The sequence below is a fragment of the Metarhizium album genome, assembly GCF_000804445.1.
Source record: "Metarhizium album ARSEF 1941 chromosome Unknown scaffold_5, whole genome shotgun sequence".
Classification (NCBI taxonomy): Eukaryota; Fungi; Ascomycota; class Sordariomycetes; order Hypocreales; family Clavicipitaceae; genus Metarhizium; species Metarhizium album.
This window is the reverse complement of record NW_024467579.1, coordinates 1,171,549-1,189,470: the sequence shown is the minus strand read 5'-3', so window position 1 is coordinate 1,189,470 and position 17,922 is coordinate 1,171,549. Positions and strand designations below refer to the sequence as shown.

Here is a 17,922-nt window from a genome sequence, read left to right as displayed (position 1 = left end):
GATTGATGGGATGCGCCGTTCGGCCGCGGCGAAGCTTGCTCGCACCGCAGAGCTGGAAACTTTGTTGGGCAAGAAGGAGGAGGAGGACGATGCCCAGGCCGGGCGTTGCCAAAGAGCCGCCGGGCCAGCAAGATGTGCAGGTAAACTTGGGACTTGGGGACAGCGAGACTCGTCGTCCGTGATGCCGGGGTTGGGTGGTTTCGAGGACGACGGCCTGGGAACATTTGAATGTGGAAAATCTTGGTCCGGCTCGGGGTTCGGGGTCGATGACGATGCGGAGCGGCAGAACGTGGAACCTTGGGGATCAATTGGATCAATTGACGCTGAGCTGAGTCGCTGACTGCGCCGACCGAGGGCTGGCACTTTAGGCCCGCTGCTGCTGCCTGGTGCGCCTACCGAGGACGGAGTAGGCTTAGGCTTGGGCTTATTAGGCTTCGGGGTCGACTTCGACTCGTCTCCGGCTGACGCTAGTAACTAAGAGTGGGGCACCTCTGAAATTTTCCCGCACTTCAAGTGTGAAAATATCGAACCCCTGGTTGATTTACGTACGTAGTTGCGCCGGGCGCCGCTTTCTGTTCTTTCTGTTCCAGTTGACGTCAGAACCTGGGAAGTGCCCTTGAACGCGTGCGCACAGTCGTGGGCCGGCGGGCCGGACGAAGCAGAAGACCCCGCATCACGAACCCCAACCCTAGGCCTGCCTGATTCGAGCCCCAGCCACACTTGGCTGACCTCAGCCACTTTCGGCGGCGCGGCGCCCGGGGCTCGGGCTTCAAGAAACGTGACTACGCGACCAGTTGGCGATTCTCGACTTTGCGCCTTCACACCAAGCTTCCAAATTGCGTCGCTCACCGACGCAATGACTCCGCCTCTCCGCCGAGCACCTGCAGACCATGGACGTCGACGAGTTTTCCGATGGCGGCTTCGATGACCTCCCCGATAATGCCCTCCAAGAACTCGAGCGAAATGCCATCCAGCTGACCCAGGCCCAGATAAGGCCGCCACCATCCCAGGATCCGCCACAGAGGCTCTCTGACTATGGCTGGGAGGAGGAAGACGATGATTTGGACAATACCGAAGTCATCGACCATGTCGGTGCTCCCATTGGTCGACCAGTCATCAACAATTCCCTGCAGCAGATGCAACGCCAGCAGCCACGAGAGCATCACCACCAACAACCCGCAGATGCTGGCTCACAGGCCACGCGTCGACCGGTACCTCCTCTACCAAACCCAAGATGGAATCCGGCTGTAGACCCGCCTTCCCGGCTCGCTTCCGACGCAGCATCTCTTCACCATCCGCCAAACGCCAGGCCGCCCCGTGCTCCCCCGTCCGGCTCCCAACTGTTCCAGCCACGGCTTCCGACACAGGCCAGTCAACATGCCCGGCCGCCGCTGCCGCCAAACCGCCTTTTCGAGTCCCAGGCGCCGCAAGCTGGGAAGTCCGGGGACATTGTGTCCGCTCTTCAACAGCGGGTGCGTGCACTTGAATCCGAGCTCCACTCGGCTCGTGGCGAAGCTTCCATCATTCGCGCCAACGCCAGCAAGGCGCGGCACGATTATGAATCCCATGTGGCACGGCTCAAGAAGATCAATACCGAGCAGCTGGAAAAGCAGGCCAGAATTGCCGAGGCAGCGGTGGCGGCGGAGAAGAGCGCCAGTACTGAACTGCAGTTCTTGCAACGAGATATACGAGAGGTTAATGACCGGGCGAGGAGGAAGGACAATACCGCTGCAGGGGTGCTCGACTCGACGCCGAAACGAGCAGCCAAGTCGTGGGGGATTGCTGATGGTTTTGATGGCCTGGACATGGCCGTAAGCCCGACCAAGGGTCAGGGACGAGGCAAGGCCGGTTCCGTTGCCGCCAACGTCGGTGAGCGGACACCCAGCAAGGGCAAAAGGAAGCGCCCAGTCGTGGACAGTCCCATGGCCGCCCTCGAAACGTCTACCCAGGACATTGTGATGGATGGCGGCGGCAGGCACGAAGCAAAGCTTTCGCCCCCGATTGTGGTGGCAGCCCCGGCGGCGCCGTTTGAAGTAGGCTTGTACGTCGTCACCGCCAGGCTTGAAACTGACAGTGTCGTGTAGTTTCTTCAGCTCGTGCTAGACCACGGGTCATTTCACCGACAGCCCCCCACGTTTGACACATTGTCTCGGCTCACGTTCCCCTCTGATCCGGCCACCTCGCTCGCCTCAATGATTTTTGAGAAGCTGCCCTTGATGGGAAACCCACACCGCCCCATGCAGCTTCTTGTTGACTTTGCCGAACATGTCGTGTCCCTTTGGGCGCGTTGTGTGGAGGAGCAGTTTTGGGAACCTGTAAAATATCTCGCGTCTCTCATCTCCTTCACGTTCGATCTTCACACGTCGTCCGTGGCGCCTTTGATCGTGCCCAGCCTGGTGCCCGTCGCGCAATCCACCATTGTGACGCTGGCCGACCTGAGACGACGGCTTCCCGACAGCAGTCTGTCTCGTAGCGCGGAGCACGGGTTTTTGGAGGAGCACATTGACACCAAGCGGCTGCTGGGGCTCCTGTACACGTCGGCATTGTCGTGCTCAATGACGCCTACCGAAACAGAGAGTGGCTTCGCGTACACTTCAGTTGGTTTCTGGAAGTTGATGTCCCTCGACATGGTCCTGTTGCTCCTGACGCCGAGGCAGAAGCCGGGCGATGTGACGGGGATGCTCGAGCTGCTTTCTACGTCGGTGCTGCCGACGTCCATCGGACCCGTCAGCGCCGAGGCAGAGCCGCCCGTCATCGCAAGGGCCATGATCGAGCGGGTGTCTGCCAAGCTGACTGAGCAGCCTCGGGGCTCTACGACGCAGAAACAGAGACGGTCGGTCAGGCTGGCGGCACTGCGGACCCTGATAGCCTTTTCATTGTCTCCCCTTGGAGCCCAGCAGTTGGCTGTTCACGAGAACGCCATTCCTCGGCTCGTCGCGTGTCTAAGCGCCGCCATTGACGAGCTCTACGACCAGCCGATTCCGCCGAGTATCCTCCCGCCGCTTCCAGACGCTCTCAAGGAATCGCTGAAGCTGCCCGAATCGACGGCGTCAGCGGACCTGTATCGCATGATTTCTCAGAGCGTCCTCCTCCTGCACAGACTGATTACGGGTGCCGAGACCGCGAACGTGGTAGACGTCGGCCAGAAGCTGTCGGCGTCTCACGGCGGCAGCCAGCGCTACCTCCTGGCGTTGGGTCGCCTGGCGTTTGCGGAGGAGGACCTGGTCATCGAGGCCGGGATAGAAGGGGAGGTGGTGGAGGCGGCTCACGAGTTGCTCGAGATGGCCGTGACGCCCGACGAGGGGGAGACTGTGAGCGAGGCGTTTGGGGCCTAGTTGATGCGTTGTGGGGATGGTTTTTTCTACTCATGTGGTGGGGGGTGGAAACGTTCTTCGCGCGCACAAGACACGGTGATGCACGCAGCCGCCACAGCGCAATGTACTGGGCCGACGGACACGCAGCAACGTGGTGATGGCAACGTATTTTCATTCTCGGCCACGGCCCCTCTATTGTTCTTGCCCCGTTTCTCCTCTGCCCCTCTGTCCATCCGTCCGTCTGCCAGCCTGCCCGTCTTGTCGAGTAAATCCTGCCCTCACACGCCCTTGTACTCAAACTCCTCGTAGCTCACATGGACATGGTCCCTGGGGAGGAGAAACGGTCAGCGCACGGCAGGCATAGGGGTGGGAAGAGGGGAGGGGACAAGGTAACCAGTGGTTCTGCGTGATGTCGCCCCTGTCCTTCATGGTGCGCCACTCCTCCCACTTCTTGGGCTCGTCGTCGACGGTCGGGTTCCAGATCTTGTGGCCCCAAATGACGTACTTGAGCTTGAGGGGGCGGCGGTGGCGCATGACCCATTCGGCGATTTGCTTGCCAGACAGGGTGGGCAGCTGGAGAGAGCGTTGGTCAGCAGTCGAGGAGGAGCACGCAGGGTGCGTTGGACGGCAGAGTCACCCACGCCATAGCCGTCAGAGCACATGAGGTCAGTCGCCAGGCCGCAGCAGTGGTCCGACGCGCCGGGGCACGCACAGTCGCGCTTGCAGCCGACGGCCCAGACGCGGCCCGGGAAGGCGTCGAGGATGGTGGCGGCGCCGCGGACGGCGCTGTCCTTGCAGTCGGCGGCGGGGATCTCGGGCCGCGGAAACTTGTGAAAGACGGTGGCGGGGCTGGCGCAGTGGCCGTGGTGCCGCCGGCCGCGGTGCAGGCCGCCTCGGTGAGGCACACGCCGGCGCGGCCCCCCTGGGCGTAGCAGGGCTCGTTGGGCGCTGCGAGGGCCGTGGCGGCCACGAGGCACAGGACGAGATGGGGCAATGTTGGCATGGTGGTGGTGGTGGTGTGCGTGTGCGTGTGCGTGTGCGGCGGCGGGAGAGGCGCCGCTCGTTTTTGTATCGCCGCCGGCTGCCCGCCCGCATCTCTCGTCGGCTGCGCGTCTGCCCGCCGGCGAGAAATTGGGTTTTCCTCGTCCCCCTTTTGCAGACGAATAGCCTTTGCTTCGCACCTCGCCCGGACACGGGGCTCCCCGTGCGCTGCGTCCTGTCGAATCAGCATCTTGGAAGAGGCCATGCGCCGCGCGTAGCCTTCAATAGCCGGGTCAATAAATGCCGCCGGCGCAACACCGCCGTCCCGCGCAGCCAGATGGGATGCGTCCATGGTTGCGGCGGCACGGGCTCAGACAGCGACAGAGGGGGTGCGTAGATGCACACACACAGGCATTGTGTGTGCCTTGGCCTCCCTGGTAATGCTGATGCCCTTGTCGTTCTGCAAGCCGGCCAGAGCCCGGCAGCGGCAGGCCAGCCGGACGCCACGCCAGCCCGGCCAATCGGCGCGCACCAGCTGTTCGAATCCGGAAGTGCGGAGTTGCCGTCAAAATCACCAACGCCGCCCAAGAGAACGATGAATGAATAAGAGAACAAGAGAACACGACTGCGCCGACACGTCAAGACCGCCCGTCGCCCACCATCTCGAATGGTACGGAAAGGCGGCACCGCCGCCCCGTCAGTCACGTCGCCAACAAGACCAAGGTCAACACGCACGCCGCGACGCTTGCGTCCCCCATCCCTCGCCGCCGTGCCACACTCACACCGCGGCCCGCACTCGAAGGGCCGGCTTTGGAGCCCAGCATCGCCGTCGGCCTCGTCGCCGAGACACGCACGTTGTCCACTATGCCATCGTCGGCCGGCCGGTAGGTTCGCTCTGCAAACTTGCACGCCGACATGATGGACCGCATGCCTGTGGGTGTCGTCGTCAGCTCAGGCGAAGCCCGCCGTCACAACACCCGAGGCATGTGGAGACGCGGGCGTGAATGTGATGAGCTGAAGAGGGAGAGGGACAAGAAGAAAAGACGTACTGGTTTCCTGAAGCCCGGTTTTGGTGATGCAGCTCGCACACAGTGCCGCCACCCGCGGCACGTCAAAGCTCTTGTTGGCGCACACACACTGCTCCTCGACGTCCGTGGACTTGGCGCCATCGCCAACGGGACCTGCCGTGCTGACCACGCTGTCCGCCGTCTCGCTCGTCGCCGTATTCGCCGGGTTTTCGCCCGAGCCGACGGGCTGCGATGCCAGTTTCCCAGGCCCTTGGGGGACGGTCTCGTTCGGCGGCGCATACTGCCGGGAGGATGTGTCGGGTGCCGCCGGGGGAGCGGGAGGCTGGCGCTGCGGCGAAGGGTCCGCCGGCTCGACAATGACGAGCAAGATTGTCGCCGTCCGTTCGGGGCGTGGGTGTCCCTCGAGGGGGCCGCTGTCGGGATGCGCCGCCGCCGAGGACGTCGGCCAAGAGATTGCCTCGGAGAAGCGCCCGTCCAGATGCGCGTTCTGGTCGTCGGTCTGCGACCGCTTCCCGCCCTGCCTGCCCGTGTCTGCTCTCCGCCGCCCTGCCGGCACGGCGACAGCGCCGGCCTCGCTCGCGGAACCGCCGGCCTTGGGCCCCCTGGGCGTGGCGGGCGCACACTGGGACGAGAGGTCCACGATGGGGCCGCAGATGGTCGCGCACTGCACGGGCACGTCTTGAGGCGACAGCACGTCTGCCGCTCCCAAGGAGGCGGCGCCCGCGGCGACGAACAGCATCGCCGTCGTTTTCATACTGCCAGCTCGCGCCGAGGACTGTGTGAGGGATGTTGTGACGCCGTGGCTGGTGGCGAGGAAGCACCCGTATCCCGTGGCGGGATGGGCCAACGTCTAAAAAGACCAACGATGGGGGACGGACACGGCTCGCACATCACGGCGTGGTCGAGACGAACCCCTCTCTCGTGAAGGTGGTGTTGGGGAGACTTGCTTGTCGCTCCTCCAGACCGCCATCGTCTCCGCGCGGGACGAGGGCGAGCAGGCTTCGCGATTCTTGAACGGCATGAAAGTCCTGAAACCAAAGGCTTGCCCTGCCCTGCCTCCCCCGAGAACCGCAGAAGTTCGACTCTGTGCGCCTGCGCCTGTGCCTGTGCCTGTGCTTCTTCACCGGGCATGGGCAGGGGACAAAGGCGACTGGCTGGCCGTGTCGTCGTCCGTCGCATCATCATGTCGTGTCGTGCCTCAGAGTCGAAACCGAGTTGACGGCCGACCAGACCCTTGCTGCACGTGCAACCAAGTGCTGTTTGGGCTGAAGCAAGGCACGGGCAGACGACGTCAAGGAAGCTGTGGTGAGAGACCTGGCGCGAGCAGGCAAAGTTGGAGGAAGACGCCGTCCAGCTCGGAGCAGGATCGGAGCACGGCCAGCCAGCATCGAAGGCATCGCGGGACGCGTGAAAATTGCAGACGGCAGACGACTCCCGGGGTGTTCAATGCTTCAATGACTCCGTCCCTCGAGCGGCTTAGATGTTCGGGGCCCAATTGGATTGGACAGGTGTCGAGGGCCAGCGAAGCGAAGAGGTGGAAAGGGAGATGTGATTAAGAGAGGGAATAGAAGTCGGTGACACGAATCAAGGGCCACGACGGAGAGCTCGAGCCAGCTCCAAGGGACAAAAAAAAAAAAAAAAAAAAAAAAAGGCCCCCAACGCTCAGTCGCTGCACCGCCAATGTTCTCAAGCCTGCTTCATGCATGCACCTTTAACCTTTTCCCCTTTTCTTCCGCATTCCTCTACATTCGTCACACCAAAAAACGGGTGTGGCCACACCACACTATTGTGTGTGGTAGACCACCTTATATCCCGAGACGCCGGGCACGTCGTGACAAGTCAAGTCACAAGGCCGCCTCTGAAACGCACAGCAACGCCAAAACGCCCGCCGGCGGCGCACAAGCCACACGCCAGAGAGTCGGGCAATCTTCAAGTCGAATCTGTAGCCGCTAATTAGTTGATCCCGACTTGCGGAGTAGGAAGCAACACGCCAGAGACGGCCGGGACACGCCGCACCATCGTCCCTTGTGCGTCCATGAGAGAAATAGAGCCTTGTGCCATCGGAAACGTGAGTCGTACATTGGTGAGACTCCACAGGAGCAGTACCAAAGTCTAGTAATCAGGACACTGAATACATCTACAAACGACGTCTACAAGCCCATGCCCGTGCCGCATAGCCAGCCCATCTATCCGCAGCTTCAAGTCCAACCTTGCCCAGGCGCAGTTCGGGCATTCTCGGACACGTGGCTCGGCAGCCTTTCTCCAGAGCCTCATTCCATCTCCCCTCATCTCGATGCTGAACAAAAGAGACTGTTGCCTCGTTGCCTCGTCATGCCCTGGGAAAGTGGGACATTGAATGATGATAATAGTAATAAAGACCCGACAAACAGCCGTAGTGGGCGAGCGGCCCTGGCGTCGTCCTCGGAGGAGATACAGCTCGCGGCCACGGTTTGCCAGGCAACAATGTCAACAGCCGGCCGTTGCGCTTGGAATGAGAATGAAAATGGGAGGCAAAATCGCATCATCTCCACCCCTGCCCATGGGGAAACCGCGATGCCCAGTCAAATCGCGCAAATTAGAACCGGTGCTGACGGCCCACGCTCTCTACTCTCACGCCAAGCTTCACCATTGCTCTCGAATCAATCACGCCCCGGCCATCAAACACCCACCGGGGCTTGGCCATGGTGTCGGCAATGCGAACCCAGTCGATCCGCCCCTTGGCCTTGTACTCCTCAGCGCTCCCCATGCCAGTAGCATGTCCCGTCTTCTTGCTTTGCCTCTCCTGGATGCAGTCGGGGCAGTCGTCGGCGCACGACGGCTCAGCGTTGAATCTGCCGAGCGGGTCGTCCGACGTCTCGCCTGGCCGCTGCGCAAGATACTTGTGCAGCGCCAGCAAGTCATTCGCCGTGGGCACCGGCCTCTCCAACGGCCGCGGATCCGACTTGGGGCTGGGCTTGCGACCAGTCATCTTGGGCGCAGGCTCTTGGGGAGCGTGCGCTGGAGCTGGCTCGGGGGCCGGCTGGTATCTGAACTCGTCGAATTCCGTGGCGATGACGACTGCGGTGGCACCGTGGCAGGCGTCGTAGGCATTGCCATAGACTGAGATGTTGTTGCCCGCGGCCACGTCTCCGAGGAGCGCCTTGATTTCCTCCTTGATGACGAGCGGGTTGCAGCACGGATCAAAGACGGCGACTTCTCGTGGGCGTTCCTCGAGCAAGGTCTTGATCATTTCCAGGGCCGGGGCCTCGCGGGTGTCAGACGTGTCCTTCTTGAAGGCGTATCCCAGAATAGCAACTTTCTTGCCCACGAGGGTGTTGTTGAGACACTTGATGACCCTGTTGGTGAATCGGTCTCGCGCATATTCATTCATCTTGACGACTTGTCTCCAGTACTCGCCAACTTCGGGAAGACCCATGGTGTCGGCCAGGTAGACGAGGTTGAGGACGTCCTTCTTGAAGCAGCTTCCGCCGAAACCGATGCCAGCCATCAGGAACTTGTTGCCGATTCGGGGGTCAACACCGACAGCGCGAGCGACCTCGTCAACGTCGGCACCAGTTTGCTCGCAGACAGCCGAGATGGAGTTGATGCTGGAGATGCGCTGGGCCAACATGGAGTTGGCCACGAGCTTGGCCAGCTCAGACGACCAAACATTGGTCGTGAGGATGCGGTCTCGGGGGACCCAGGCAGCGTACACCTCGACGAGGGCCTCGGCGGCTCTCTTGCCCGACGGGGTCGGTGCAGACCCGATCAAGATGCGGTCTGGATAGAGCAAATCGTTGACTGCGGTGCCTGCAGCCAGGAATTCGGGATTGGACAAGATCTCGAAGTGGACACCGGGACGATGCATGGAAAGCTTCGCAGCGCACACAGCATGTTAGCGGCACCAAGCCAAGGGTGCTTTGCTTGCCAACAGATCAAGCAAGCCCTGAGTCTGAGCGATGGCAAGTTTGCGTGGATTTCGGATCAACGTACAGTATCGGCAACGAGCTGAGCTGTCCGGCAGGGCACCGTGCTCTTCTCGACAATGATGGCGCCCTCCCTGGCGTACTGAGCAACCACAGCGGTGACGGCCTCAAAGGCGGTCATGTCAGTTGCGCTCCCGGCACCAACGCCGCGCTCCTTTGTCGGGGTGTTGACGGCGACAAGGACAATGTCGGCCTCGCCAATGCTCTTGGCCACGTCGGTGGTAAAGAAGAGATTGGCTGGGCGACTGGGCACGGAGATGTCGGCATCTTCAGAAGAGGCCACCTCGCTCTCCGAGGCACTCTCGTTGACGAAGGAGAAGTGGCGGGAACCGTCGCGAGCAACGCGGACAATGTCGTGCAGGCCAGGCTCGTAGATGGGAGGATGGCGCGAGTTCCAGCGGCGAATGCGAAGCTCGTCTCGGTCGACGACCGTCACCCTGATGTTGGGGTTCTGGAAAGCGAGAACAGCAGCGGTGGGACCACCTAGGAATTGGGAAATACCAGAAACGGCCACGTGGTCAGTGACGGGATTCGATTCGACTCGATTGAGGCGAGGCGAACTGGGGGTGCGCCATGCGCAAGACACGGAACCCGGCGTCACAGAACATACCGACGTAGCCGGCACCGACACAGCAAATCGTGCCGACTTTGAAGTCGTCCTTGAGGACGCCATTGGTGTGCGGAGAGGGCCCGTCGAGGCCCAGTTTCTCGACAGGATCGACTACCGCTTCGTGGAGGACGGTCATGGCAGCACGGCGACACGGCGAGCTGCGTGTAGGCAAAGAAAGATTCCAGCGCGGCGCAGCGCAGCACGAGACAGAAGCGAAGGAACAGGCAGGACCAAGGAGCCTGGCAACTGAGGAGACGCTTTCAGGACTGACGAGGAAACAAAAAAGACGGCGGACTCGCAAGTAGCGAATGGATATGCCAGCGGCGGTTGTTTGGTCTCACACACACATGAGAAGGAGGGATGGGGAATCAGAGATTGGACTCATTGGAGATCTTTTTTTTTTTTAGGGGGGGGGGGGAGGTTGCCAAGAAAAGTTTAAAGGGACACACAGGCAGACAGTCAATCAGTCAGCCGGCCGGGAAAAGCACCAAGGCAGATGAGAAGTCCAAATCAATGCCTTTCTGTTTCTGTCCACGACGCCGACGCGGGGGTGCCGGGTGCCGGGTGCAGCGTCCCAGGTTGTCGCGTCGCCAGTGTCCGGCGTCGTCCAGACCGCCAGGCAATCGACATGGAGGGGACGGATGTACTCCGTACTTCGAGACACCTGCCCAACTTACTCGGTAGCTGGGCCGGTACTTGGGATGCTCCTTGGTGTTGGGAATGACCTGCCAAGTACTCCGTACCGTGGTACCTGGGTAGTTGCAGAGCACAGAATACTTGCTTGGGGTTGAAGTAGGCAGCTGCCAGTCAACAAGGAGTCAACATGTCTACGACGGGCTGAATCGCCGCGGGTTGTGCTGTGCCGAGTTGCGTCAACCTGCAACATGCTGCTGTTGCAGGCCCCCAGTGCCGTTTCCAGATGTCTGCTTCAATGTCGCACAGCGTCGTGCTTCTAATAAAAGCCTGCACGGAGCCTTGAGCCGCAGTGGATATAGTGGGGGCAGCAGCAGCTTGCAGGCTCGTGCAGGCGGGTGCCCCGCTCGTGCGCACGACATACTCGAGTACCCAAGTAACACCCAAGTGCTTCGTACATTTGCCCTTGTCGCCAAGTCAACCCCCACTATAGCGCTAGTCCGTCCAAGTAATTGGTACTCAAGTAGACAACCTTATCCTGCGTGCGTGCCTCGAAATAAGGAGTCACCAAAGCAGCACTTTGAGTGTTTGACTGTGCCAAGTGCCAAAGTTTGTGCCAGGTGGTGGCCGCAAATCTTGACCAACCGCCACCGAGCGTGCCAAGTGCCTGCGCCAATCGACCCCTGTGGTTGGCTGGCTCAATGCTTACGCCAAGCAGCCGGGCCAAGTGAAGCCAGCACTCACCGACACTGTGTAGAGGAAATTGTCGTCTCTCATTATTACAGAAGCACCAAGTGCCAAGGCACTTTGGGATGTAAGTACTTAAGTAGTTATACACCTGGTCCCAAACTACGGCCTGGGTACTCGAGTACCTGTACTGTTTTCTTCTTGCGCTTGTCCATACCTGCCAAGTACTTAACCTGGCCTTGGGTACTTGGGTTCCTTCAACACAACTTGCTCGGCTAAGTACACTGTCTTGTACCGTGCAAGATGGGAAGGAGAACAGAGCCCACCGCCACAATCAATTGTTTTTCTCTGCATTACGTATGTGCGGCACGGGGGCATATCCAGATGGGGACATCACAGGTTGCTCCTTCCTCGCCGAAGTGGAGCCAGGGGCACGGTATGGAGTATTGACTCGACGATTTCACCACTCGAGCAGTCATAGAAATTCTCTCGCTGCCTTTGGAGCTCCCTTGATTAATTTTATTTATTTATCTGGTTTTATTTTCTTTCTTGTTCCATTTTTGGTTCAAAAGCACCACACGTCAAGCGCTTCATTCTCGGTATTATAATCGAGCAGGTCCTTTCCGTCAGGCGGTACTGTCACCGTCGGGCCCCTCCGCCACACATGTAAGCCGTCGCCAGGACACGCGTCGAGTCGTCGACATTCTTTGACAAGTCTCGCCTGGGCAAGCCACACGCCAGGGCCTCGAAAACAGCTGACGTACGTCCCGTCCGAAAGAGAATGGCTTCTCTACGTGGCTGGTTGCTGGCCAGTTCAGAGCTTTGATCACCACTGCGGCCGGCATTGCTAGTCGCGCTGCTACTGCATCTCTACCTTCCCATGCCCACCATACCACTGGTCAGGCTTGGGCATTTTTGCCTCGGGATGTACGCAAGAGCTGAGTCGTCTGAGTGCTGGTCCAAGGCCGGAGCTCAGAGGCATCGTCCATGGGGCCATGGCTCGAAACTCTCCGGAGCAAGGAAACCAGGCTTGCCTTTCGCTGTCCTCTGCTATCAATGCCCCCGATACCACGATGTGCACTGCAGGGTCCTCATTGGGCTAGGCCGCACCCCCGCGGTGCCGTTAATAGTATAGAGGGGCTGCTGCGGGCTGCTCACCCGCCGCGCGCAGGTCTTATTTTTTGTTTGGATTTTTTTTTTTAACACAAGGTGCTGCTGGTGGTTATAAAGCGGCCGCGTTTCCTGGCGGACCCCTTGAGCTATTGGTCCGCAGATTGTACATTCAACATTGCGTAAAGTTGCTTGTGGATCTTGTGACTTTTCCTCCCGTTGCAGTTGGCAGGAAGTTCCAAACGGCTTGAGCATAGCACGCATTCTCCGTACTCCGTACAGTACGGAGTAGATGCGAGTTATTCCCGCCGGGTATTAACCGTGATCTTGCATCATGCCGCTCATGCGCCGGCGGCTGTGCTACTACACGAATGTGGCCCATGCCCCTCTGTGCTACGTACTTGATGTAGAATCAGTCCCGCGCACGGATCCATCATTCAATCTCTTGGCTTGCTCTCATGGAACATGTGTCTACGGAAGCCGTCTCGTAACAACTACCCAGGTATAATTGTACCCATGGTACGGAGTACGTAGTGTGATATTTGGGCGACTCCACATCATAGCAGGCAACGTCCACTTCCAGAACAAATCTCACCACTCACCCATCAATCTACTCGCGAGACGCCTTCACCTTGTGTCAAGCAGACGACGTGACTTACTTGCCCTTCCTTGCTGCACAAGCTTCGCCCCGGTATTCCCCCCATGGAGCGTATTCCAACACTCCGACACTACCAGAAGCGGAGGCGGATCGGTTGCCCAGAGAAGTCACTTCAAAGGCAACATGGCCAACCAAGTGAAGCACGAGGAGCTTGCTAAAGACGGCCATTCGCGCATCGCATCTGGTTCATGGAGATTCGAGACTGCCGATTGGGCCATGGGGGAAATGTGGTTGCGATGACCCCTACGATTGGCCCTCGTGTGCGACACATTACTCCACGAATCACGTCACACCCCTTCTCTCCTTTCTCGAAGACGTTGGCAGCTTCGTCGTTCGCGACTGCTTCATGCGTGCACGTTTGCCCCTCATCTGGATGGGAGGGGGCTTCCAAGCACCAACGTCTCAGTCCAAGTCCCTGCTTGACAGACAACATCGAAACCCCCAACCCCCCCGGGGGAGTCTGGAGTCCCCGACCACGGCCATCACCAGTTCAGTCATGAGTGCGTGGACCGACGAACAGGGTCCATCTCCGAGCGCTCGTGGCAAGCCCAGGGGACGCTTTGGCGGCCAAGGGCGAGTTCCCGCCCACAGATGGAGAGAGTCATGTGCCGTGTTGAATAGCTTCAGATTCCACATCACCGCGGCCGCTCACTGCCACCACGTGGTCCCGAGTCCCCATGCGCAAGGCCACGCCGGGAAAAGAGAAAACAAAGGCGAGAGTCCCCGCGACTCCGATGGCAAAAATATGGATTGTCACGTCTTCCCTTTTTCCTCTTGTTGTTGCTGTCGTCGCCTCGCCGCCCTCTCCGCATCTGCATCGCCATGTCGTCGCCTGCCGAGTTCGCGAGCGGCTCAAGGCCGTGCAAAAAACAAGACCGTGACCCGTCTCAATTCCCGGCCTTCCTCAGGGGGAAACGCATCCTTCTTTGCACCGAATCTTTCGGCCCTGTCAACGGCGTGAGTCGCACGACCCTGATGCTGGTGAACCATTTGCGCAACCACGGCGTCCAAGTGGCCGTCGTTGCGCCTCATAACCACACAAACCACAACACGTTCTCGCCGCCTCCTTCGCCTAACCTGTCGCCCGCCGACAAACAGCCCGAACTTCGTCTAAAGGGATATCCTCTTCCATTCAACCCCGAGCTTTCAATTGTGTACCCGGTTCGCAACTCGACCCTCTACTCCCGCACTTTTGGTCACGGCTCGCCGCCAGACCTGGTCTACCTGGCCTCGCCTGCGAGCTTGGGGTTCCAAGTCATGCTTCAGTTGCGCCAGCAGCCATTCGAGAAGCAGATTCCTGTCATCTGCAATTTCCAGACCGATCTCGCAGGATACTGCGCCATTCTTTTCCCCTGGCCCTTGAGCCGCGTTGCTGTTTTCGCATTCGACGCCGTTCAAAGCCATCTCTTTCGACACCCCTCCATCAGGACCATATTCTACCCTTCGAGCTTTGTGCGACGCTACCTCGTCGGCAACAAAGTGCAGCCCGACAAGCTCCAGCTTCTGACCAGAGGTGTGAATACCGACATGTTCGACCCGAAGCGGCGGAGCCACGAGTTGCGCAACGAGCTCGCGCCCAACGGAGAAACCATCTTCGTCACCGTCTCAAGAATCGCCGGCGAGAAGGGCTTCGACTTCCTCGCCAAGGCAGCCAAGGAACTCGAGGCGCGGGGAGTCAACTTCAAGCTTTACGTTGTCGGTGGCAACAGGAACCCTGATGTGGAAAAAGAGGTGCAGGAACTGTTCCACCCACTACTCGGAGAACAAGGCAAAGTCGTCTTCGCAGGATTCAAAGTCGGCCAAGACCTTGCCACCGCCTATGCTAGCGGCGACGTCTTCCTACACTGTTCCGTCACAGAAACCTTTGGTCTTGTGGTGCTCGAGTCCATGGCCAGCGGCGTGCCCGTAATTGCCCGCGATGAGGGCGGTCCGTCTGACATCGTCCGGCACGGCGACACCGGTTTCCTGGTACAGCCGAATGATGTGGACGCCTTTGTGACAAAGGCCGTCAAGCTCGCAAACGACCGCACTCTGCGGCAGCGCATGGGTGCAGCAGCCAGAGAAGCCGCCTGCCAAGCGACGTGGGACAAGATCAACAACAAAGTCGCCTGGCGCATGGCAGATGCTATTTCGGAGCGCGAGCAAGAGAGCCGGTCCTCACAACCCGCCGCCCCGGCGTCCACCGCGCAGCACCTCGTCCCCATTTACGGCTGGCTAATGATGAATGACGCATTGCGCGAAGTCGTGACACGCGGCATCATCGACGCCAGGCTCATGGGTGGTCTCGGCATCATCATCACCTGCTGGGCAGTCACCGGCTGCTATGTGCTCTTCACAGAGTGTCTCATGTGGGCCAAGGGTCGCATGAGGGCCGGAGACCGCAGAGTCTCCGTTACAGCCTGAAGCGATATTGGAACGGGGTCGCCGCCGCAGTCTCAGTTTCAGCGCCGCCAGCCCATTTCACGGTACGGAGTAACTACTATAAGGGAAACAGCATACTTACACGAGTGCGACGTCACCAACGGCGTACTCGGCACAGTGGGCTGTGGATGCGTCCTTTCTTCTTCCTGCCGCCCCCCCTTCCTTCTTTTCTTGACGCATCCGCGGCCAGACTTGGTCTTTTGTGGCAAGCGCGGGCGTCACAAACTCTCTTGACCGACTTCTCCCGTTTCCAGGGTGAATCTAGCGTTGGGGTTCGAGCACGCGTGCCGGCTGCCAGGACGGCAGTCGTAGATTCCAGAACGGCGTCGCATGGATTGCCTTGCACTAACCCGTCATTTGCTTGGGAGTCTTGACATTACTTGGATCGAATTTATTCAGAATGATGAGCCCCGATTCCTGCTTGGAACTGTGGCCGAGTCCAGTTGCCGTGAACAATGTGATGAGTGATGAGGCAAGGATTATATACAAATCCCATATGTTAAGCTATAAAAAAATTCAACCCATATTGGTATACCAGGCGCCGAAAACCAAGCTGTGAAAGTGGAAAAAGAAAAAAGCGCCGACTTCCAATGCGATGCAATGCTACAGGCTCGCTACTATGCCGAGAGGTATTGTTCATATCAACATGCGCACAGCTTTTCCATCCTTCGTTCGTGACTCAAATCGTCGATGCGGCCCTCATCCTCGCCTGCTTTCTCTTGTAATCCTCCGCATAACTCATTCTTTCATATGTGCCCCAGCCATATGCAACGAGCCCCAAGACCAGCCAAGCGGCAGTGATGATGGCTCCAATGGGGAAAATCATGATCTGCGTGCCGGGTAGGATAAAGGCTATGGTGCCGTTGTGCAAGAGATTCAACTGAGTGGTGACGGCTGCTTGAGCTGCGGAGAAGTCCGACATGACGACTGACTTGCTAAAGACGCCCCTCAGAAAGAGGGCTTCGTTCATGGAGATGGTGGCTTGAACTGAACCGCCGCTGGAGTTGGTGCCGGTCAATGTGAAGGTTGGGATGACGACAGCTTGCAAGGCGGCGCTGTGGCATGTTGTGAGTAACTTCACGCCGAGGAGGTACGAGGAGTAGCAAGTCGGGGGTCTCCAGGCGACAAATCAACTTACATGGACATGTTTTCGGCCATTTTTGCCTTGTCAATCTGCCCGACGAACAGATAGGTCTGGATCAGGCTGGGGCCGCCAGCTATTTCTCGCGGTGTGACAATCCTTGTCTCATTATTCACTTTACCCTTGCCCATCACCTCGCTGGATGAGACGGGGCTGACACTGGCGCCTTGATATGATACGCCGACTGTGGTATTCTTCCGAGAGATATTTGCGAACGCATCTCGGGGCTCTGAGACGCGATACAGCCGTAGTTCCGCCTCGAAAACACCCGATACGGCATCTAGTGTAGGCAAGTTGTAGCAGACACAGTTTCCCGACGGGTTTGTGCTTCGCGGAAGCTTCTTTAGGACCGCGACACAAGCATCATTGGTTTCCGTGGACCACGCTGTCATGTTGAACTTGCCGTCACTGCTTCCTTTGATGGTCTCTGGGTTTCCCTTGTCGGCATTGACTCCGCTCCTCCGTCGCCTTACCAGCAAAGGCTTCGCCGCAGTGTTGAGAACATCTAAAAACGGTCGTTCCTGGACATCATCGGCTCGAAGAACAGCACTGAGGGAGTTGAAGTTCATGGCGGCCCATGCCGTGGCAATCAGAAAAGTCGCGGACAAAGCCGTGCCGGCGGAAGATCGCATGGCAGGCTGCTTCTGATGACGTCCAGCAGATTTGGCCAAGGGTTCTTGTTGAGCAGTATTTTTCGTCAGGCGTCCTCGTTATCCCAAGGTCTTGGTCCCGGGTACATGTGGCGTCGTACGTGTTGTTCGAAGTCAGATCGACCTGCGCGCCAGGCAAATTGCGATCAATCCACGGAGGGTGACTGGCACCGGAATTAGAAAATAAAGACGGCTGATTATGTTGAGAATGAGCGGGTTGATCAATTCGGATATGGCTGTCGAGGTGCCGGCGATTTATTATTTCCGCCCGGTTCACGGTCAACGGAAGATGGTGTATGGACAAGTGTAAGTGAGCGACTCGACTGGGCCTGCGAATGGCACAAGGCATCGAGAGATCAACAGGCAAGGAATTAAAGACGCAGACGGCTGTAAAACGATGATGTTCCCGAGAGTCAAGAGTGTAGGTGACAAGCGGCTCGGCATCCGGCACCAGGGTTGCTGAAGGCACATGTTTTTGGACTGCCGCACTGGACGCGCCAGCTTGGTTTCATTCATTGTCTTTACGGGCGTCGGCGCAGGCGAGGCCACGGTCCCTTGGGTCGGTCTGACCGTTGTGACCGCACCCACGGTTTGATTCCGCCGGCCACGAAGCCGTGGCGCATTACGGAGCCGCGGTGACTGTGGTGAGGAACTCGAAACCCTTGCGCACCGCACCGTCTTCAACCTCCGCTTTGATACTCGGCAACACTCGTGGTTGGCCGAT

The 17,922-nt window shown here is 59.1% G+C and overlaps 6 protein-coding genes across 6 annotated transcripts; 2 read left to right on the top strand and 4 right to left on the bottom strand.

Moving 5' to 3' along the window:
* Nucleotides 1-890: 890 nt before the first annotated feature.
* On the top strand, nucleotides 891-3,335 carry MAM_03080 (DNA repair protein Rad26; the record flags this gene model as incomplete). Its single annotated transcript, XM_040821879.1, has 2 exons — nucleotides 891-2,033; nucleotides 2,085-3,335. The coding sequence occupies 2 exons, from the start codon at nucleotides 891-893 to the stop codon at nucleotides 3,333-3,335; spliced, it is 2,394 nt and encodes a 797-aa protein (XP_040680448.1).
* A 273-nt stretch (nucleotides 3,336-3,608) lies between these two features.
* On the bottom strand, nucleotides 3,609-4,647 carry MAM_03079 (uncharacterized protein; the record flags this gene model as incomplete). The annotated part of the gene is made up of 2 exons (XM_040821878.1): nucleotides 3,609-3,887; nucleotides 3,952-4,647. The coding sequence occupies 2 exons, from the start codon at nucleotides 4,645-4,647 to the stop codon at nucleotides 3,609-3,611; spliced, it is 975 nt and encodes a 324-aa protein (XP_040680447.1).
* Nucleotides 4,648-4,996: 349 nt separating this feature from the next.
* Nucleotides 4,997-6,062, bottom strand: MAM_03078 (uncharacterized protein; the record flags this gene model as incomplete). Its single annotated transcript, XM_040821877.1, has 2 exons — nucleotides 4,997-5,226; nucleotides 5,345-6,062. The coding sequence occupies 2 exons, from the start codon at nucleotides 6,060-6,062 to the stop codon at nucleotides 4,997-4,999; spliced, it is 948 nt and encodes a 315-aa protein (XP_040680446.1).
* Nucleotides 6,063-7,898: 1,836 nt separating this feature from the next.
* Nucleotides 7,899-10,034, bottom strand: MAM_03077 (UDP-glucose 6-dehydrogenase; the record flags this gene model as incomplete). The annotated part of the gene is made up of 3 exons (XM_040821876.1): nucleotides 7,899-9,176; nucleotides 9,296-9,771; nucleotides 9,899-10,034. 3 exons carry the CDS (start codon nucleotides 10,032-10,034, stop codon nucleotides 7,899-7,901), a joined length of 1,890 nt encoding a protein of 629 aa, XP_040680445.1.
* Nucleotides 10,035-13,808: 3,774 nt separating this feature from the next.
* On the top strand, nucleotides 13,809-15,389 carry MAM_03076 (Glycosyl transferase, family 1; the record flags this gene model as incomplete). The annotated part of the gene is made up of 1 exon (XM_040821875.1): nucleotides 13,809-15,389. One exon carries the CDS (start codon nucleotides 13,809-13,811, stop codon nucleotides 15,387-15,389), a length of 1,581 nt encoding a protein of 526 aa, XP_040680444.1.
* Nucleotides 15,390-16,086: 697 nt separating this feature from the next.
* On the bottom strand, nucleotides 16,087-17,180 carry MAM_03075 (uncharacterized protein; the record flags this gene model as incomplete). The annotated part of the gene is made up of 2 exons (XM_040821874.1): nucleotides 16,087-16,462; nucleotides 16,546-17,180. 2 exons carry the CDS (start codon nucleotides 17,178-17,180, stop codon nucleotides 16,087-16,089), a joined length of 1,011 nt encoding a protein of 336 aa, XP_040680443.1.
* Between the last annotated feature and the right edge of the window lie 742 nt (nucleotides 17,181-17,922).